The sequence below is a fragment of the Pseudochaenichthys georgianus genome, chromosome 10 (assembly GCF_902827115.2).
Source record: "Pseudochaenichthys georgianus chromosome 10, fPseGeo1.2, whole genome shotgun sequence".
Lineage (NCBI taxonomy): Eukaryota > Metazoa > Chordata > Actinopteri > Perciformes > Channichthyidae > Pseudochaenichthys > Pseudochaenichthys georgianus.
The window spans coordinates 8,613,211-8,635,383 of NC_047512.1; the positions used below are offsets into that span (position 1 = coordinate 8,613,211).

At 43.4% G+C, this 22,173-nt stretch overlaps 1 protein-coding gene across 1 annotated transcript in view; it reads left to right on the plus strand.

The window, feature by feature from the left end:
* Window positions 1-21,510, plus strand: part of rapgef2b (Rap guanine nucleotide exchange factor 2b) — a 125,562-nt gene extending 104,052 nt beyond the window's left edge. Inside the window, 19 exon segments of the mRNA XM_034093510.2 lie at window positions 82-189; window positions 284-487; window positions 1,596-1,704; window positions 2,813-3,089; window positions 3,941-4,101; window positions 4,985-5,043; window positions 5,045-5,152; window positions 5,154-5,227; window positions 6,149-6,532; window positions 8,171-8,392; window positions 9,694-9,807; window positions 10,253-10,276; window positions 12,359-12,582; window positions 13,283-13,450; window positions 14,401-14,550; window positions 17,263-17,449; window positions 17,759-18,276; window positions 18,978-19,268; window positions 21,095-21,510. Coding sequence (XP_033949401.1) covers window positions 82-189; window positions 284-487; window positions 1,596-1,704; window positions 2,813-3,089; window positions 3,941-4,101; window positions 4,985-5,043; window positions 5,045-5,152; window positions 5,154-5,227; window positions 6,149-6,532; window positions 8,171-8,392; window positions 9,694-9,807; window positions 10,253-10,276; window positions 12,359-12,582; window positions 13,283-13,450; window positions 14,401-14,550; window positions 17,263-17,449; window positions 17,759-18,276; window positions 18,978-19,268; window positions 21,095-21,120 — 3,408 coding nt within the window. The 3' untranslated portion in view covers window positions 21,121-21,510.
* The last annotated feature ends 663 nt before the right edge of the window (window positions 21,511-22,173 follow it).

The following is a 22,173-nucleotide window of genomic DNA, read 5'->3' on the forward strand; positions in this document are numbered from 1 at the left end:
GATGTGAACTATATAATGCATGAACTATCAATCCACCAGTAAGCAGTCTATTGACCCGTGCTGATCATGTGATCCCTCCAGGTTACACGGGTAGTCTTGCTGTGGGTAAACAATCACTTCAATGACTTTGAGGGTGACCTTGCCATGACTCAATTTCTGGAAGAGTTTGAAAACAACCTGGAGAAAGAAGTAAGTGTAAAAAACCTACACATTAATTACTCAATAAATGTACTTCAAATATGTCTTGCACTTTCCTTACATCCGTGTCCTCGTTGTCTTCCAGAAAATGTGTGGGCACCTCCGACTGTTAAACATAGCGTGTGCTGCTAAAGCCAAGCCGCGGCTGGTCACGCTGACCAAGCCGTCCAGGGACTCACCGCTGGCCTTCACCCTCCTCGGAGGTCAGGAGAAAGGTTTCCGCGTCTTCATCGATGCCGTGGAGCCCGGGAGCAAGGCAGCAGAAGTTGGCCTTAAGCGTGGAGATCAGGTAGGATATTGTTCACATAGAACCCTTCCTTCTGCTGTGAGAAAGTGTTGAAGTGTACTCAAATATTTGACTCTAGGGAGGAAAAGTGCACATAGCCAATAAGTTACACACCTTTTGGCTTCAGGCTACAATTGAGAGCAACCTTCACTCCTGTCACACAGACCAGCACTTGAATAGAACATTTTTCTGGTGTTGAAAATTCATTTTTTGTTGTGAAATTGGTTTTACATGTTGCTATAACTACCATTAAAAGTTTTTTTTTCAAAAGTTGCCAGTCGCTGCAGGCTTTGGCTTTCTTCTCGCGACTTGACTGCTCAAACATTTCCACACTCTGCAGTCCTCAGGGCTTTAAGCAAAGTCCCTTAATCCTTGAAACCATCTTGAGGGTGTCTGGATGCGAGCTAAGCCCTCTTGACTCCAAACATCCTCTGCAGCTGCTTCCCCAAAAGGAAGCGGAGAAGCTGGCATCTTTTAGAAGCATTCACTCTCACACACACCTTTTTACCAGCTTCTCTTCCAATCATCATACATTCAGAACCTGTCACTGCAGAGCTGTGGCATCAGTCCCATTTGTTTCGTCACCGTGCCGTAAGCAGAAGTCTCTTACTGTAAGTAGTGAGAGTGTCGCTAATCGCCGCTGATCCCAGACGTTCTGGTCCAATAGGTCACTGCTTACCGGCGTCATGGCGGCAGAGGATGGTCTCTGCGTATGTTACGGTCAAAGGAGACTTCCACTTCCACTACAAAGGAAGGCTGGTTAGCATATTGTGTTAAAATGCAAATATCCGGCCTTTTAAGAGGGCAAGCTGTGAAGACAATCTGAAGGACACATGGCTCAGATTGATGTCTTAAAACATGTGTTGGACTAAATGTCATGCCAGAGGTGTTCCTCTTTGTGCGCTGAATAAATGATGTGGTTCAGAGATCATCACCTGGAACATTAACGTTAGTGCTTCACACGTTCCGCCCTGATCCAATGTGGCGTGCGGTTATTCACGATGAGGTATCCTTGGTAGATTTGGTGTCGTTGTAATTCCAGAGTAAACAGTTGTATTCTGCTTGTTTGCTCAAATGCACCGGGTTTATTTCTTCCTTCTTCCTCCTGCAGATCTTGGAGGTGAACGGGCAGAACTTCGAGAACGTGCAGCTCAACAAAGCCAACGAGATTCTGAAGAACAACACACACTTGTCCATAACTGTGAAAACAAACCTTTTAGGTAAAGTTGCATCACATTCATCAGATACAGCGTGTTAGAATGATGTGGAAATGTGAAGGGTGGCACGATATTCAAACCTGTTTCTCCTTTAAAATGCTAATTTATTTTTGAATATTCATGTATCATTGAAGGCCCGTCGCTCATGCACTTGGGCATGAGTTTGGCTAAAAATATATTTTATTTGACTAGTGAAAAGGAAACATACACATTTAGTTTCTGATTTGACATCTGCGGACTTCTCGTGAATTCAGTTGTGATAACCGGTACATACATGTGACCAGTTGTATGATGGCACAAACTAAAAGCATTCGGAACTAGTGTATTAAATGTCCGGCCGTGGCTCAGTCAGTAGGGGCTTGGACTGGGAGCCGTAGGGTCGCCGGTTCAAGTCCCCGACCAGACCTAAATACGGAGTGTGGACTGCTACTTGGAGAGGTCCCAGTTCACCTCCTGCCCTGCCGTGGTGCCCTTGAGCAAGGCACCAGACACCCCCCTTCACTCCCATTGCTCCCTGGGCGCTGTGCAATAGCTGCCCACTGCTCCTAGTACTAGACTCCTGGTCTAGGAGGGGTTAAATGCAGACAACACATTTCACTGTGTGCTGTGTGCTCTGCATGTGTGACCATTAATGAGGGTTTCATCCCTCCCAATTCTATTCTATTAAATCTATTCAACCAAGAGAAAGGATCCTAATAATTACAGAAGAGACATACGTGCTTTGAAAGCTAAAATAAAGAGACTGAGTTAATTGTGTCCATACTTATAAATCAGAATCAGAATACCTGTATTACACAGAGGGGAAATGTACATCCTTACAGCAGAAGGGAGCTTAATGTTACCTAAGTAGCATGCACACAAAGATAAATATTAAAGATACAAATAAATTATAATAAAATAAGTTACACAATTTACAAAAAACACATCCTGTAACAGTTCTGAGGATTTAGCAGCCAGGTATATATTGCACAGTTATTAATATATATATATTGCACATATTGCACATAGTTGGTGGTTAACAACAAGGAGCGTTATAGTCTGTGTTTATTCCGTTACTAATTCTGAATACGTTCTCTTACTAATCATTTGTCTCCTCTCTCTCTCTGTCCAGTTTTTAAAGATCTGCTCACCAGGCCAGAACACGACCACGATCTGGACGGTGAGGAGGAACACGAGAGAAAGAACGGAGCGCCCCACCTCCCGAAGATCGGAGACATCAAGAAGGCGAGCCGCTACTCCATCCCCGACCTGGCGGTGGACGTGGAGCAGGTGATGGGCCTGGAGAAGGTCAGCAAGAAGGCCAAGTCCAACTCTGTGGGAGGACGCAACAAGCTGAAGAAGATCTTCGACAAAACACTCACCAGCATCCTGCCGCCTAAACCATACAAGTGATTACACCGGCACACAGATCTGTGATTGTTCTCTTTCCAAAGAGCTGAAGGCATGAGAGAGAAAGATAGGATGTTCCTGTGTTTTGATTAATACAATGGCGTGCAGACGAAGCAGTGATCCATACACCCCCATCTGATTGAGACTAATTGGGCTGTTTGTCTCCACTTTCCTAAATTGTTAAAGCTCAGGAAAAGACGGATCTCGATGCTTCTGATCTCGCGTTCAGTGTCGTTTTCAAAGAAACATTTAACAATCATTTCCCTGATGAAACGTGGGGCTTACGCTGTGAGTTAGCGCCATAGCTCCTTTTCCCTGAAGCTTAATAGACCTTATTTTATGTTTTATAAAAATGTCAAGGCAATCTTTTTTCTAGTGAAGCGAGGCGCCCTCCCTCTTAAATGCTGCGGGAAAACCTTGAATAAAAGTGCATATTTTTGACTTTTTTATTAGACATCATTTAAGTGCTGACACCAGATCAGCCCACAGCTGACAGTGACAGAAGAATGGATGAATAATAACGTGATATAACTGAGAAAGAATGGATAATATATTAGTAAAAACTAAGTTGTTAAAGTTAAGTTTTGCCACTGCAGAGTTGTTGTAACTATTCTTGGGGAAAGTGGGATTCTCCTACTGTTTTCTTTCATGATCTCGCACCAGGTTTAGCTCTAAGATTAACCCTAACTCTATTTATATTTATCGACCAGAATATGACCATAAACTAGTAAAAATCTCACTTTTTTTACCTGCAGAATTGACTAGAGTCGATGGGTCCACAGCAACCAACACAAATATCGCCCCCTGCCTTTTGTTGACAGTACTGATACCTCCCCTCTTGTTTCCATAGTGACGTTTGCGTGGGCCAATCGCAGGACGACAGCATCGTGGGGATGAAGCAGTCCAAACAGATCGCACTGCCAGCTCTGCCCGTCAGCGGAAACCTCTCGTCGTCAAACCCCGACCTGCTGCAGTCTCACCACCGCATCCTCGACTTCAACAACCAGCCTGGTGAGGGCTGACTCCTGCTCTGTGGATATACTGTGCAGTGTGTGGCCAACAAACGCTTTGTTATTCAAACATTAGACTTCATCATAAGAAAATAAGATCTTAAAACATCATTATGTCCTGCATTAAACGTTTTTCTGACGGCTTATTTGAATTAGCAGCAGGGGAAACATACTCAAACATTTAATGGGTTACTTTAAAAAATATATATATTGTTCCTTTTCCTGGGGACAGTGGGTTTCTCATCGAGCCGTTATTTTAATGTTCATCTCACACATTGATATTTCTCTTCATTGACCCAGACATGTACCCTTACTTCAAATCATCCAGCATTAGGTGCAACATGAGAAGATCTTAACATAATGACTATGTTCTGCTGTTCTGGCTAATTTCAGTTAGGAGCTTTGGAAACGTTCCCTTACATTTAACGGGCTTTACCATTAATATAATATACATATAGACCTATACTTGTATCCCCTTTTACCCTCCTGCTCAATCACATGTTCTTTGTGTTCCTCCAGTCCCAGTCGTACCGAGTGAGTATTTCTCTCCCTGTGTTCCTCTTTAATGTCAAAGTCGCATACATACAATTCACACGGCACATAATTATGGTTTTCCCTTTAAATACTTTTGAGATTTTGGGTCCTATGATTGGTGGTGGTCGTGCTTCTGATCAAACTAATGAATTACGGACAATAAGGTTTGCGGGTGACATCCAAAAGATGGATGCTGGTGATGGATGCTTGCTCAAAGAGAATTCTTGGAAGATGGAATGACTGTTTATTCATCACAAAGAAGACATTGCTTCAGAAGTTCATACCTCTCAGTCACAGCAACGCTAATAAGTGAGCATCCATCCTCATTATGTATTCTTGTCACCCTCAAGATATGTCGGACCAGGTGTTGCGAGTCTTCAAGGCGGACCAGCAGTCCCGGTACATCATGAATCGGGAAGGACACCACGGCGAAGGCGGTGGTGGCTCAGGCCATCAGGAGTTCGCTCTGACAGCGTTCTCCCGAAGCGTACTCGCTGTGTGAGTGTCCGTCACTCCCGGGAGGGCGTCATCAAACAGAGGAGGCTACCTGACCAGCTCTCCAAACTGGCCGACAGGATTCCACTGAGCGGCAGGTAAATACATCTCAAACCGTATTATATCTGTCGCACAGCAGGAACATTCACGGCGTTACAGCAAAGGGGACGGTGCGGGGGAAAAGGCCAAACAGGAAGAGTACATTTACGATATCGAACACAGTGGCAAGCACACGTTAATAGAATCACACCAGGGTAGAATACATGTATGCTAAGGTCTAAAATAAATGTGGATTTTCTTAAACAAAATGTGTTTGCTTTTCCGGTCCAGGGACTCTTTCTCAACATATTATTTGAACTCCTAGACTATTCTGGTTAGCTAAAGTTCAAATGAAGATGGAAAAAAGCAATAAATTATTATAAATAAATATTCAATAAAGTGCCAGTAACAGCAATCACATTGTTCAGGGACACAAAGTAGACGGCTCTAAATTGCTTGATTTGTTCGGCAAACACTTAAATACAAACATTTTTTAGTTAAGCATGACATAAAATAGAGAGAATAAGTACATTCTTACGTTAGAATAGCTAAACGAGCAAGGATTTGGCCATTAAGTGATTCATCTGTTATATGATGCGAACGTTGATATTTTACGGCTGTTGACATTATTTTCTGATTTATGGAGTGATCAAAAGAGATATCCAAAATCCCTTCTGTAAAAACTTTAGATTCTAATATGACTATGAAATGAAACAAGAATGTTGAACCTGACTTTATCTAAAGTTCAGGTTCCTGAAATGTATTAAAATATGCGCATATTTAATTAGATAATGGCTCATTTGCAAATGTAAACATGCTATATCAGAAAACTTGTAATACGAAAAACTATTGTCTTAATGTAAGTAATTAACTGGAGAAATGTCTTGCTGATGTCTTTAAGTTAAAAAAGTACCCTATTCACCTGAAGTGTCTCGCCTTAAAGAAAGGAATTATAAACCACACCTTTCCCCTCTCACCAGATACTACCTGAAGAGCAACATGGAGACGGAGACGTTGTGTTCGGACGACGACGCTCAGGACCTCCTGCGGGAGGGCCAGATCTGTCTGCTGCAGCTCAGCACGGTCGAGGTGTCCACGCAGCTCTCCATGAGGGCCTTCGAGCTGTTCTGCGCCATCGAGCCCACCGAGTACATCGACGACCTCTACAAGCTGCGCTCCAAGACGGGCTCGTTCAGCCTGAAGCGCTTCGAGGAGGCCATCAACCACGAGACCTTCTGGGTGGCCACGGAGGTGACTCGCGAACCCAACCAGCTGAAGAGGATGAAGAACGTGAAGCACTTCATCAAGATCGCCCTGCACTGCCGCGAGTGCAAGAACTTCAACTCCATGTTCGCCATCATCAGGTGAGACGCAGATATACAGAGATGGCATCGGTACACACATCCTTTACTCAAGTAGAAGTACAGATACTCGTGTTTAAAAATACTCTGGTAAAAGTAGAAGTACTGACTAAACTTCTTTCCTCAAGTAAAAGTAAAGAAGTATGAGCTTTGAAATGTACTTGAGTACAAAGTACCCATAGCTACCAGCTGTTTTAAAGAGTACCTGACCTCCCTTTATATTAACAGAACAATAATGTCATTGTTAGCTAATGAATGTTTCCATGCTGAACAACGTTTTCATTGGTCCCTCTTCTTGAGAAGTGATGGATACACGGATCGTGTTCAAATCAATAGGCACGCAATGACTCTAAATAATAATGATCACGCCACTAAACACACATTCAGACTAAAGGAACCAGCTGTTTGGAAAATGTAAGAAGTAGAAAGTACAGGTATTTTTGTTCAACATGTAAGAAGTAGAAAGTACAGGTATTTTTGTTCAACATGTAAGAAGTAGAAAGTACAGGTATTTGAGTTCAACATGTAAGAAGTAGAAAGTACAGGTATTTGAGTTCAACATGTGAGAAGTAGAAAGTACAGGTATTTGAGTTCAACATGTAAGAAGTAGAAAGTACAGGTATTTGAGTTCAACATGTGAGAAGTAGAAAGTACAGGTATTTGTGTTCAACATGTGAGAAGTAGAAAGTACAGGTATTTGTGTTCAACATGTAAGAAGTAGAAAGTACAGGTATTTGTGTTCAACATGTAAGAAGTAGAAAGTACAGGTATTTGAGTTCAACATGTAAGAAGTAGAAAGTACAGGTATTTGAGTTCAACATGTAAGAAGTAGAAAGTACAGGTATTTGAGTTCAACATGTAAGAAGTAGAAAGTACAGGTATTTGTGGAGTATACAATGAGTTGTGGAGTAAATTACTGATACCAGAAAAAATTACTTAAGTACAGTAACAAAGTATTTGTACTACACTACTTACCAACTCTGGATCAAATATGTGGAGGGAACTGTGCCATTGTAAGTTATGTTAGTTATATCAGTGGACTGATACAGGATTTTTATCAACACATTCATTTGTGATTTTGATTTTAACCTATTTTGTATTCTTATTTAGCTCTGAGGAGGTATCTGTAACTTATTTATTTGATGAATTCTAAGAAATATATGTTTGTGAACTTATAAACTAATATATATCAAGACGAGGCAGGTTTGTTTATATAGCCAGTTCAACCACAAGTCAATCACAACATTGTATTACGTCAACGTACGAAAAGTATTCGGGAATAAAATGACATTTACAGTAAATACATTTTAAAACATGAATTAAAAAGTCAGCAAAACATAAATAAAAAGCAAGATAAAATATAATTAGACAGGTATGTAATACAAGAATACAAGTTACAGTGCTATTTAAGATATATGAATATTATTTGATTTAAAAAAAAATGCGGTGGCAATCAGAAAATTATTTAGCCTTGATATTAAAAAAAGTTAGAGTAGCAACAGACCTGCAGTTTTCTGGTAGTGTGTTCAAGATATATGCAACTTAAAACCTGAATGATGTTTAGTTTGACCTCTGGAGAAAGAGCTTGAATCGGCACTATTCTTCCCACTCTCATGCTTATTATGCCCCCCCCCCCCACAGTGGTCTGAACCTGGCTCCAGTCTCCAGGCTGAGGGGAACGTGGGAGAAGCTGCCCAGTAAGTACGAGAAGCTGTTCAGCGACCTGCAGGACCTCTTCGACCCCTCCAGGAACATGGCCAAGTACAGGAACGTGCTGAACAATCAGAACCTGCAGCCGCCAATCATCCCCCTGTTCCCCGTCATCAAGAAGGACCTCACCTTCCTGCACGAAGGTAGGTCACATGATCTGTCTATATAAAAGCCTCACACTTACATATTTGTAATTGGTAAAGCTTGCAGTAAGAACCAGGGACTAGAAATCAATTTATAATATTCTCAGCCTGCTCTTGGGAACCTTCTTCCAGAAGGTAGGAGCTGGAATTCTGGGTGGAGTATGAGGATGGGATCAGACACCATTTTGTTTGCCTGTCTGATAATGGACTGCTCGTATATGTTTTGGAGAGATGGGTGTTTTTTAACCCCCATCATTTTCATAGTCTGTACCAGGCGAGCGATCTGTGACTTCGACTGCACTGTCAAGTTGCCAGGCAGTGATACCATACCTCAGGATGCTCTCCAACACTGCATGATGGAACAGTAACATGAACTTCTGGTCCCCCCCGAAAGCCCGGAGTCGACGCAGAAAGTACAACCGCTGTTGAAGTCTAGAGCACAGACCTTGAACATGCGCCTTCCAGCTGAGTGTATTATCTAGATCAGGGGTGTCAAACTCAATTTCATCGCGGGCCACATCAGCATTATGGTTGCACTCAAAGGGCCGGTTGTAACTTTAAGACTATATAAAAATACATATATAAATATATCATATATATAAAATAATGTATTATATTACATCATGCCTCTGCATTGGATTATCATCGGATAGGGTAATAACTTCATAATTAACTACGTCTGAAAGCAGAAGTCTAGGGCAAATAATTGCAAGTCTTTTCAGTGCGTATGTCCCAAAATGATTTAAAAAGAAAAGCCAAATTCTGGAGAAAAAAGAAATAGAAGTGACATTTTGAAATAAAAATCTAATTCTGGAGAAAAAGGAATTCTATGAAAAAATGCATATTTTGAAGAAAAAAAGGCAAATTCTGAGAAAAAAGTCATATTTGAGATGCATTGTGGGACATGTAGTTTATGGGCAACGTGCTTCTGTAGCATGTTAACCGTATAATAAAACATATTATATTCTTTTGCAAGCTCTTGTGGGGCCACAGAAATGAAGTCGCGGGCCTTGAGTTTGACACCCCTGATCGAGATGGACACCAGGTACTTATCGGAGCTGACCTGAGTTATGGGTTCATTGTGGATAACCACCGGCCTAAGGTCACCCACTGCCTTTGGGTCCACACCGTCTCCTCAGTCTTCTTCACATTCAGCACAAGATGGTTAAAATCACACCACTGCACACACCTCTCTATTTCAGAGGCGATACGCCGATGAACTGCGCGTTTATTCTGCAATTAGTTTGATCAACTGTATACAATGTCAGTAATTGACTTTCTTTCTCCCCTCGTTTCTCAGGCACCGACTCCAAAAGTGGACGGCCTGGTGAACTTTGAGAAGCTGAGGATGATCGCCAAAGAAATTCGCCATGTGGGTCGCATGGCCTCCGTCACATGGACCCAGCCCTCATTGTTCCGCACAAGGTAAAATAGATCCTTACGATGGACGCCAGATGTCATCTATTAAAAAGGATCCACCGCCCTCCCCGTAGGTCCCGTCAGACTCCACTGACTAACCACACTGCGAGGGGTTAGCCGGTTCACGTAGTCAGTCCAACTTTCTGCATCCAACGCTTCTCTCTCAGCAGCTGTTCCCTCTGGCAACTGTTCCCTCTGGCAACTGTTCCCCTATACACATTGTTGACGTATACTGTGCACAGTGCTTCAGTGAAAGTGTGTCTTTGTCTAACGATGTGACTTCGTAGTGGTGTAACCATTTGATTTCCTCTCTACTGACTTTCACGTGGGTCAAGTTTCTCTTTTTGGTGATCGTGGTGGTCTTTCCTGCCCTAAGCTTTGTCTCTTTCTCTCTCGATTCATCCACCCTTTGCCCCTCCGTGCTTCTCTGTTCATGGCACCCACCCTCTAGGAAGAAGAAATGGAGGAGTTTAGGGTAAGTTTGGTGACCCTATGACCTTTTGCCCTCCCTGCACCACGGTTTCTTTTTTCTGCCAGTTTGCTTGCTTCTTTTCTTCTTTTCTCAAACCTTATTAACCCGTTAGAGTTGAATCCTCTCACTAACACTGCCTGGCCCTAACCAAAGGGCATGGAAGGAAACAAGGTCACATTGTGCTAGCATTTGGTCACGCTGGACTATTTTACATTAACCCTCCTGTTGTCTTCGATTTACTACTTCCATCAATCAAAACTTTTAGTTTTAGATTTGATTGCATTAAGGCTTCATGATGTCCTTCACAGTAGACATTTGAACATATACAATTGCTGCTGATCACCACTTCCATTGCATTGTGGATGATTTAGTAATTTTTGTAAAACCCATGGTGTTCCCGCCATAAAGAGAAGGAATTAGTAACCATCCGGATCAGATACAACACAACACACACACGTCACACACACACCGCACACACACACACACACACACACACCACACACACACACACACACACACACCACACCACACACACACACACACACACAACACAACACACAACACACCACACACACACACACACACCACACACACACACACACACACACACCACACACACACACACACACACACACACACACACACACACACACACACATACTGTAGATGTGTGTGTGTCCCCTTATGTGCCCATCCCCCCATGTGAATCACACCTGGCACACACACACAAACACACACATATACAGAACAATTCAACACATTTCCCGCTCTTATGTGCCCATCCCCCCACATGGATCACACCTGGCACATGCAATACATGTTCAGTGTCTATTCTTTGTATATGTACTGCAGTTTTTCATGTGTACCAGTACTCTGATACCATATGTACAGTTTGAAAGGGTGTTAAATGAAATGTGGTGATGATTAATAGTTTTTGTGTTAATGTAATAGCAGTTAAAACAGGACCGGTCAAATGTGACAGCGAACACCAAAGTAAGGGGGGGGAACGAAGACAATAGGAGGGTTAAACTTACTGTACATTAATTACACAAATGATTGGGAAAACACTCAACGTATATATTTTCTGTTGGATTCCAGTCGCATGTTAGCAAATGTGACCGTTCTTGACATGTTTATCTAACAAAATGCATGCAGCTTCATTTTCAAAGTTGTACTTGTGTTTGAGGTTTGATCTGTATATGAAAGCTCCAAACTGCCAGATATTCTGGATATAAAACGTTTTTATCATCATGCTTTACATTCCTGTGGTCGAATGGGACATCGCTGTGAATTTACGGAGACATATAACGGGAAACAGATGGGAAGCACATTGCGCTCACTAAAGGAACACGTTTTCTGGTAATTATGAATTCTGTGTCTCGTAATTATGACTCAGGGTCTTGTAATTAGGAGAACGCCATCTTGGAATTACAAGATCTGTATCTCGTAATTGTGAGAGTTGTTCTTGTAATTATGAGATCTTAATCTCGGGGAATGTGAGGTGCCATCGTAGGTTATAATTACAACATCAGAAAGCAGTACTTGTGTGCATTTTTGGAACTGAGCATCTATATATATATATATATATCTTATAGAAATGATATGTTTTGATAGTCAGTGTCTTTCAGAAGCATTTTTAAGAATATCCATATGAGAAACAATAAAGAAAATAGATATTTGTCCACTGATGAGAACAAATCTAACTATTGTTTTGTTTACTTTCTTAATGAGACCATGTGCAAGTAAAGCTTTTACTACTACTACTACGAGCTGACTCAGGCCACAGCAATGTAAACTATGAGCGTGCTACTAGCAGAACTCCCCCTCTCTACTCCCACGTTGTTTGACTACAGCCTCCCCCCCCCCCCCCCCCCCCCCCTGCTGTCTGGAATGACTGGAATGTTTTGCAGTGGAGAGAAATACCTAAAACTGCTCTGTGCATGTCCAAGTTTAAACACCAGCCCTGTAACAATACCTGTACATTATGCTTCACGACATGCTCATTCACAGACTATTCTAATAAGTCTTCCTTTATTCTTTTCTATGTGCTTATGTGCATGTTTCCGTGTGGGTGCACGTGTATAGGTCTCTAAGCCAGGGTAGTGCCAATGCGGCGGTGCTGGACGTCACGCAGACCGGCGGGCACAAGAAGAGGGTGAGACGAAGCTCCTTCCTGAACGCCAAAAAGCTTTACGAGGACGCGCAGATGGCCAGGAAGGTCAAACAGTATCTGTCCAACCTCAGCCTGGAGACCAACGAGGAGAGTCTGCAGACGCTCTCCATGCAGTGCGAGCCCTCCATCAGCACACGTGAGTTGGTGACAGACACATGCAAGAAAGATTGAATATGACTGGTCGTCCTCGCTGGTTTCATCCCCAGCCTGTGCAGTCAACATCTCGATCAGATAAGATACTTAACCCTGAACTGCTCGTGTGTGAGTGTAAGTCTCCTATGAGCAGGTGTATATCAGCCTCCGTGTGAATGAGTGAATTCTGACTTGTATGCAAAAGCACTTTGAGGTGTTGCACAGACTGGAAAAGCGCTATATAAATGCAGCCCATTTACCATCTACCATGATTATAATGTATAAGATAATCTCTTACTGTCTCGTCTCCCAGCAGAGCAATTATTTCGAGAATGTAATTAGAGTTAAATGTTGATTACTTGATTTTGTTGAGGTGCATATTTCTCTGGAGACGTTTGTGTGTTCTCAGGATTCAAAGCAGACACAGACAGGGTGGAGTAACAGGACACTCAGTCCTGCTTTAAGACTCATTGGCAGTGAATTAAAATGACTGAATCGCTACGCCAGTTCCGCGTTGTTAATGCCAACTTCACTGGCTGCTAATGCATACACAGAAAGAACAGCTTTGACTGTCAAACCCCAGCCGTTTTCTTAAAGTTCACAGACAATTCCTGCCTTCTCGTGTGTCCTTTTGCCTGCACATTTTATATTAAGACCTACATTCTAATTCTAACTGTGTAATGGGGGTTTTTTCCGCTACCCAGTGCCCAAGAACGCCGGTGGGAAACGACCAGATACTTCCCCGGTGGTGTGCCGAGCGGCCAGCCAACAGAGGGGCCAGCTGGCCAAGGGGGGCCAGGCCCTGCAGGTCCCCGCCGTGGCCCTCTACCCATCCCGGAAGAAAGTGCCAGTCAAGGATCTGCCGCCTTTTGGTAAGTAGATGTCAATCTTTATGAAGCCCGGTATACAAAAATACATTTTGAATGTGTACCTACTGTATACCTATTTCTTTCAAGCAACTACATTTGTTTTAAATATTAGAACTAGCACTTTTTTTGATGCCATTGAGAGGTATTTGTATTGAGAAATGTGTATGAGTTTTTGTAAAAGTGTAAAGCATATGGAGAGTGGCCTTTAATATCGTTAGATGTATCAACATTTGTGAAATATGTTAATACTTATATTTCTATTGTAGGGACCGGTCACGTGTCGTGTCCCATAATGTAGCTAATATCTCACCTAATGTTATTGCATTTTTATATTTTATTTAACCTTTATTTAACCAGATAAAAAGGATAGAGATAAAATCTCATCTACAATGCTGACCTGGCCAAGAACGCAGCAATGTTACACGTTCTTACACATAACGCAGACATATAAAAAAAACGAAGTAAAAAACAAAACAAAAAAAGCAGTCACTACATTGTGCACATTTGGGACAGTAAGAAAGGTACTACTTATTACTGCAAGAGCAGCTGGTGGTAAGGACCTCAGACAACTTCAATTTAAAACAGGCTATAGGGACAAGTGCGTGATTGAAGGTCATTCCAAGATCAAATGAATACAACTGTAAATACAGCTTATTCTCTTATATAATAATGTGTGGCAGTGTTGTATTGTGGTGTAAGCCTTTAGTCACCTCCTGTTCCCTTGTCCCTTTTATGTGCCACCATTGCCCAGCTTCCTCTCCCTCATCCTGTTATTTGCAGACAACAGCAGAACCAGCGTCTTTATGACAGTGCTGCCACCTAGAGGCTGTCTGACCAAAAACAGCTAATTCAAAAAAAGAAAAAGTCCCAGACAATGCAGTCGCGCGGCTCGCTGCGGGGAATGGCAGAGCTCCTCGTGCTAATTCTGCTCATCTTCTTGTAAATGTCCACAGGCACCAACTCCCCTCAGTCTCTGAAGAAGATCCTGTCTCTGTCGGAGGAGGGGAACGAAAGGCACCGGAGGCAGCCAGAGGACACCGTGTCCAACGCCTCCTCCCAGCTCTCCTCCCCTCCCACCTCCCCACAAAGCTCACCCAAGAAGGGTAAGCCAATAATCCTTCCCCCCTCCCCCCCCCCCCCCCCCCCCACACCATCTTCATGATCCTTCTTTCTGTCACCACGGGCCACACATGCCACCTGGTGGTTGTCAGTATGCACTGCAACATGTTTCAGATGGTGTGTTGGGCAGTAGGACTCAGTCATCCCACTTTAAACCACTGCAGCCATGTTGATAGGCTGCAGCAGTACACACTAGTCAGGATGTTTGAGTGAATGTAGGCGACACTATTATACGCCTTAATACCTGTGTTTTAAGTTGTAAGGCTAACAGTTCTAGGTTTAAGGCAACAGCCACATTGTTGGCAAGAACTGGTTATACTTTAAACAGCATTTGTAACAGCCTCTTCAACATTTCACTATTTTCACTAGAAATGTGTCTTCGTTGGCGCATGACACTGGACAGATAGGGACAGTTGAACACAGCAGGTTAACAATAAGAGTATCGTGTCAACTAGAATGGCAGTAGGAGAGCGCAGAACTCTGTGAAGATTATTTCCACAAAGTAAAAGAAATATTTCCTGTATGCAGCTTGTGATTTGAATCCACTCTGAAATGAATTATTTCTTGACTGTCTTGAAATCGGCCCAGGCGTAATCAAGCTGACTAACACATGAAAAAGCTATATACAGTATACTTTAAAGTGCCACATGCAGACAGTTATGACGTCAAATAACCTAAACATATTGATGCTTGAATACCATAAATAAAAAACATGATTGGTAAGCCAATGAAACCAACTCCCGAAGAAGCTTCTAGACTGGATGCTTTGAGAACTTTCTGATCTGTAACTGGTTCCTACATTATCTTAGAAACGGTTTCCTCAGTGTATGTGTCCCCTCTACAGTCTGAGTTTGATTTGCATGTGATTTTCTAGTGACTCATGTTGGAGCCACATCATTACAATTAAGACTTCCTAAAAATTATAATCAAGACGTTCTTTTTTTGGTCAGACTCAGTAATTCAGACGGGAGGTGATTGAGGTGATTCATGCTGATGGAGGCGAAGGAATACAACACATTCCACAGTGACAGTTGTCTTGAGAATATGTCTTTACATGTGTCAGCGATCATAACCAGTGATTTCTTTATATTTGTCCAGACTTTATTATGTAATTCCCATTCCCTTCACGCTTATTATCTAAACTTTTCCACACTCTTCAGCACTTTTCCCTAAAGAGCTGCTTGGCTTACTTGGGAAATTGAACTCTACAATTACCCTGCAGTCTGTGTGACGGCTTGTTTCAAAACACTGACTGAGACAAGATATGTGGATTAAAGATGATTTATGATGACGGATGAAAAACCATTGATCCACCATAAGCTTTGTGTTGGAAAGAGACCCAGTCAGCATGCATGAGAGGGCTTTATCGTGCTTTTATTTAGAACAAAGTATTCATGCAACTTTTTGCATCAAAGGCAAATCAAACGGACTAAAGCACATGTGTTAAAGGTCCCTTATTATACTGTTTTTCATCTACAAAGCATGTCTCTGAAGTGTTTGGCTCCAAACACCAAACAGATCATTGCAGCATTACCCATAATCCCCTCTGTTTCAGCCTTGTTTCAAAAGTGTTGATTCTCTGTCTGTGACTTTAGATGAAAATAAGGAGCCCCTCCCCTCGCCCCTCTGAGAGAGATTTGGTTACAAAGAACACAATGGTGCTCTAAGAGGAGGTTCAGGTGATAAGGTGGGGGGGGGGGGGGGCTTACCTTGGTTGCTGATTGGCTAATGGTTACACAAGACAAAAAAATCGTTATGACATCATAGAGGGGCCAACATCTGATCAGCTCATTTTCAGACATTTTTATAGAAATGGATCGGGACAAAAAGAGAGAGAATCTTTGTTCCTGAAACTTTCAGAATCTCTTTCCACAGAGGGGAGGGACACATGTTGATGTAGAAGAGACATGAAGAAGAGGGGACACATGTTGATGTAGAAGAGACATGAAGAAGAGGGGACACATGTTGATGTAGAAGAGACATGAAGAAGAGGGGACACATGTTGATGTAGAAGAGACATGAAGAAGAGGGGACACATGTTGATGCAGAAGAGACATGAAGAAGAGGGGACACATGTTGATGTAGAAGAGACATGAAGAAGAGGGGACACATGTTGATGTAGAAGAGACATGAAGAAGAGGGGACACATGTTGATGTAGAAGAGACATGAAGAAGAGGGGACACATGTTGATGTAGAAGAGACATGAAGAAGAGGGGACACATGTTGATGTAGAAGAGACATGAAGAAGAGGGGGGACATGTTGATGTAGAAGAGACATGAAGAAGAGGGGACACATGTTGATATAGAAGAGACATGGAGAAGAGGGGACACATGTTGATGTAGAAGAGACATGAAGAAGAGGGGACACATGTTGATGTAGAAGAGACATGAAGAAGAGGGGACACATGTTGATGTAGAAGAGACATGAAGAAGAGGGGACACATGTTGATGTAGAAGAGACATGAAGAAGAGGGAACACATGTTGATGTAGAAGAGACATGAAGAAGAGGGGACACATGTTGATGTGGAAGAGACATGAAGAAGAGGGGACACATGTTGATGTGGAAGAGACACGAAGAAGAGGGGACACATGTTGATGTAGAAGAGACATGAACACGTGGATTTTGCATAATAGGTGACCTTTAAATTGAACCTTTTTAACGATTCCTCTCCTCTTCCTTCTCCTCTCCCGCAGGCTACAACGCCTACTCGGACTCTGGTAACAGTGAGATCTCCTCTCGCTCCAGCCTCGTCAGTAACTCCTCCTTCGACATGGCGCAGGACGAGAGGAGGCTCCGTCACTCTGGAGTCGGGGAATCCAACATCGTGGGACAGCGGCTGGAACGAAGGGCGACAACCGACTCCGACCAGTACAGCCTCGGGTAGGAACATTAGGAGTTTCATTTGAGGTTTAGTAAAATAACAGCGGCGTTTCAGATATTTGTTATAAAAGCTAAAAGAAATGCACAAATGGAAAGTAGATGAGGAAAATGTTTTGGGAGGACGAGAATAGCTTTTCGTTAAAGAACATGACATTATATTTGGTTTTTCACAGTAACAATTACTCTGAGTTTAAATAAACAGTTTGTAAAACCCGGCCCCTTAGTAACTGTTGCTGGGATTGTCAGTGTAACATTTTATTTATCTGCCCTACAAGTTAAGTAAGTATCTTTATTTGTATCCCCTCTCAGGTCATATTCATCAATGCAGGACTGTCGGGGCATTTACTCCGGCTGCCCCACGGTGCTCTCCTCCCCCAGCTCAGAGGAGCTGACCCAGGATCAGGGCGATCGAGTCTCCCTGGACGCTGCAGACAGTGGGCGCGGCTCCTGGACGTCCTGCTCTTCGGGTTCCCACGACAACATCCAGACCATGCAGCAGGGCCGCAGCTGGGAGACTCTGGCCTTCGGTGGAGGCGGAGGAGGGGGGCTGCCTCCCGGAGGTCCGGAGGCCCTTTTAGGGGGGCACGCTGCTCTGTGGGCCGCCCAGGCCAGGGGCAGCTGGGCTTCAGCTAGCTCCTCCTCCTCCTCAGCTGCGTACTGGGGGGAGGACTCTGAGGGAGACACCGGCACCATCAAGAGGAGGGGGGGGAAGGACGTGAACGCCGACGCAGAGACGAGCAGCATCACCTCCACCGGCTCCGAGGAGGCAAAGCACCTGGGCCGGCCCTCCCCCTCACCCATCACCACCGGGGGGAAGGGACTGCTGAGTGAGTGACCGCACCTAACAGCCCTGCTTCTTTGAATAAGTCAAGTTTTTAATGGAAGGAAAACATTTTAAGTACACAGTATTTTTATAACGGAAGAAAGGGAAAGTCTAGCAGAAAAAACTGTAGGGAGAATACTGTGTAAAAACAACCTGAAGGCACAATGTATCCCATAAAACCACAACGTGACATTTCTAAACTCGTTTTTTGTTGCATTGTTTTAACAAACAAGGAACAATGGATGGATGGAATGTTATTGTGCAAACATTTTTGCATTCTCAGATTTATTTTTTATATTCAACAGGCATTTAAAAAATCCATGAATTCCTCCATGAGGCAATATGTTGAAGTCATTAAATCAAGACATAGTGGATTGGAATGCAAAAGAGCAGGAACATATTGTCCTTCTGGTTCCTGGGGGTTTTAATATGCCGACCATGCCCATGTGCCACAATCCCTCCTCATTTCCTGTCATTATCTATCACTATTTACCCAACCAGTCGAGGCAGGGAGGAATATTAAGTTGTTAGGGTTACAGAGAGTTTATAAAGTACAGTTTAGCCTTCTTCTGAAATAAAAAAACGTTGTTATTATCTATCAAGCTGCAGTATCGAAACACCTGTCCTGAATTTCAAAAATAGGGAAAAACTGCCCCTTAAAGACAGTTTTTAAGTTCCATCATTGTTGCTTTTGTGTCCCTCCAGCACGGAAAGAGAGTCGTTACCGCGAGCCCCCCCCGACCCCCCCCGGCTACACGGCCCTCACCATCTCCGACCTGGCTGACGGGCAGCACCCCCCCCCAGCTGTCCCCGCGTCCACGGCTCCGCACACAGGCCGCCGGCCCCCGGACTACTCCACGGCTCTGCAGCGCTCGCGCATGGTCACCCAGTCGCCCGACTCCCACCAGGCCCAGCAGGGGGCCAAGCAGCGGGCGGGGGGCCTCCACCGCACACGCTCACCGGCCGAGGAGCAAGAGGCTCAGGAGGAAGAGGAGGGTGAGTCCTTGTCTTCCAAACTAGTCGCTCTGAGGAAGCCAAAGCCACAGCGCACACGCGAGACTCCCAGGCTCTGAGAGTGTGTGTGCGGGGGTTAACAGGCAGGGCCCCTCTCCCCAAGGCAGGTAAAAACTCATTTATCAGGTTGCCCCCCCCCCTCTCTCTCTCCACTCCGATGAACCTGCATGTGATCAGGGACACACACCTGGACTGAGACTCACCATTCCTTCACACACACACTTCCCACAGTAGGATCGGCCCCTCTCCAAATCACAATTCCCTGTTAAAATTAAAAACGTACATTTATTATTTATGACCTGGGAATTGTTCCTCTGGAGTGGGACCCTCATTTTTAACCCACAATGTGTCATCATGCATGAGTCATACGGTGGGCCTGGTTCTCTCCACCACACATCCTGCTCTCTCTCCGTCACACACACTGTGCCGAGTAGCCTCCATCAGCAGGCACAGTGCTGATCCTCACCATGCAAACTGCCTGACACATGCACCCCCATCCTCCTCCTCCACCCGCACGCACCCCCCCCCCCCCCACTGCAGAGACTTTGGATGATCCTGCATCATGTAGAAGCACTGTTTATACACACAGGTGTCTCGTGTTTTATCAATCAAATATCTCACTCTGATCAAATCAGGATCATCAGAAACAGAATAGTTATTTATCCCATGGGGAATGTTGTTTAGTGGCAATAACGTTTAGAAAAAGATAAATAAAAAATGTGTATATTAACACAAGATGTTAAAGTAGGAAGTATAAAAAGAAAAGACATATTTGTCTGATTAATTTAAGAATCACCAAATAAAACCCTTCAACAAAAAACAACATTAATCTACACTAATAAAACAAGGCTATTTTATTTATTTTTCGTCCTTTGACTGACAAATGTTTCATAGTTTAACTGTCCACAGTCCCTTAAGAATACAATAAATAAGTAATACAAATATTGTATAAAACAAAAGGCGCTTGCAGAGAAATAAAGACATTTTAGTGCATGGAAATCAAATTGTAACAGACTTCAAATTGATAAAACATGCATTTTGTAAAACTTTATAAGGCAATCTGGATACACTACCCTTCTGTTAATATACAAGAAAATACATAAAAGACAACATGGGTTAATATAGCTGCTGAAAAAATATGTGGCCAACAAAACATCTGTCATCTGTTAATGAGCTGCGTATCTTAAAAGACAGAAGAAAAATCACTATAAATTAAATCAAAATGATAATGCAAATGTTGCCTCTAAAGAAAAGACGTCCCAGGGAACCTCAAAATAATTTTGATGAGTCAATAATATTAAAAAGATGTCACTGTAAGTTGATTTTCACATACTGACATAAACCCTAAAGCAGCGGTTCCCAACCTTTTTCAACTCGGAGCCCACTTAAGAATCAAAATTTTTTTCGCAGCCCACATTCAACTATAAACAATACGGAGGCTAAATAAAGTAATTGACCGTTGCTAAGGAGAATCAAGAAAAAGAAAGGAAAAGAGGTTGAAATATACAAATATCTTAATAATGAAATGTTTCCACACAAATCATAATGTTTTGCACATTATTTGGCGGCCCACTTGTAAGGCCTTCGCGGACCACTAGGGGGCCGCGGCCCACAGGTTGGGAAACGCTGCCCTAAAGAAAACTGTGTTTGTCAGGAATCCATTTCATTCTAACTCAACACTGCTGTAGTTCCTCTTTAGATTTCACCTTTCACTAAAGTGCACACCTCTCACTACTTTTGTAACTTTAAAGATAGTTCATCCACTGCCCGTCCACATTAGAAGTAACCTTTCCTGTCTCTCTCCACAGAGGATGAACAGGTGTCAGCGGTCTGAGGGACAGCGGACGTCCTTCTGCAGTAAACCGAAGTCCCCCTGGTTTTGGGGTGGGGGGGCAGGATTTAAGAGACTGACCGACCAATGGACTATTCATCATCAGTTACGTACGTGCCTGCCTCCTCCACTCGGCTCTCCCTCCTGATTGGTGGATTCCTCTGCTCGTCTCCCTCCCCTGCCTTAAAGCATCACCGGGGGTTGACTGACCCTGCATGCAAAAAATACTGTGAAGAAGAGAAGGAGAGAAAAAGACGAGGACAAAACGCCTGGCACTTTGGATAAAAAGACTACAGAAATAAAACTGGTGCTGGGAGGAGGGGTCGACCTGGCCCCACACACACACACACACACACACACACACACACACACACACACACACACACACACACACACACCACACACACACACACACACACACACACACACACACACACACACACAGAGATGTTGCTGTGCGAGAGAGACAAACACAACACAACAGCATCATGACGTGTCGAACTTCATCTGCACTTTGTCATTTTCTACTTTCGGAGAAACAGAACAAATAAAAACAAAGCAGACTTGAGGACAGACACCTTCCCGTTAGATTTCATTTCTTTTTTTTGTGTTATTTTCTCGGACTGCTTGCACTCTTGGCGGCCGAAAACAATTGAAAGTGAGTTGGCCCAGGACTGAAACAACCCATCTTACGAGTGTTTTGAACTCTGCATCCAGTATTACATGTGAAAGCTTATCAAGTGTTGGTTTTTAAATCTAAGCTGGGAGGAGAGCCTGGTAAAGAAGAGCCAACATGCACAGTGTACTGACAAACACACACACACACACACACACACATTTTTAAAAACAGCACTTTCAGCACAATCCTAGATGTTACCAGACATTTGACCCGAGTGAATCATATCTGCGGAGCTCCTATTGGTCATATCAAAGTCTTTTCCCTCATCCTGTTGCTTGCTCCAGAGTATAATGTTTTCTGTGGGTGATATCAAAAAGCACAGAGGACATTGAACCCCCCACGGAAAGCTGAGCGGACATGTTGGACTCCATCAGAGG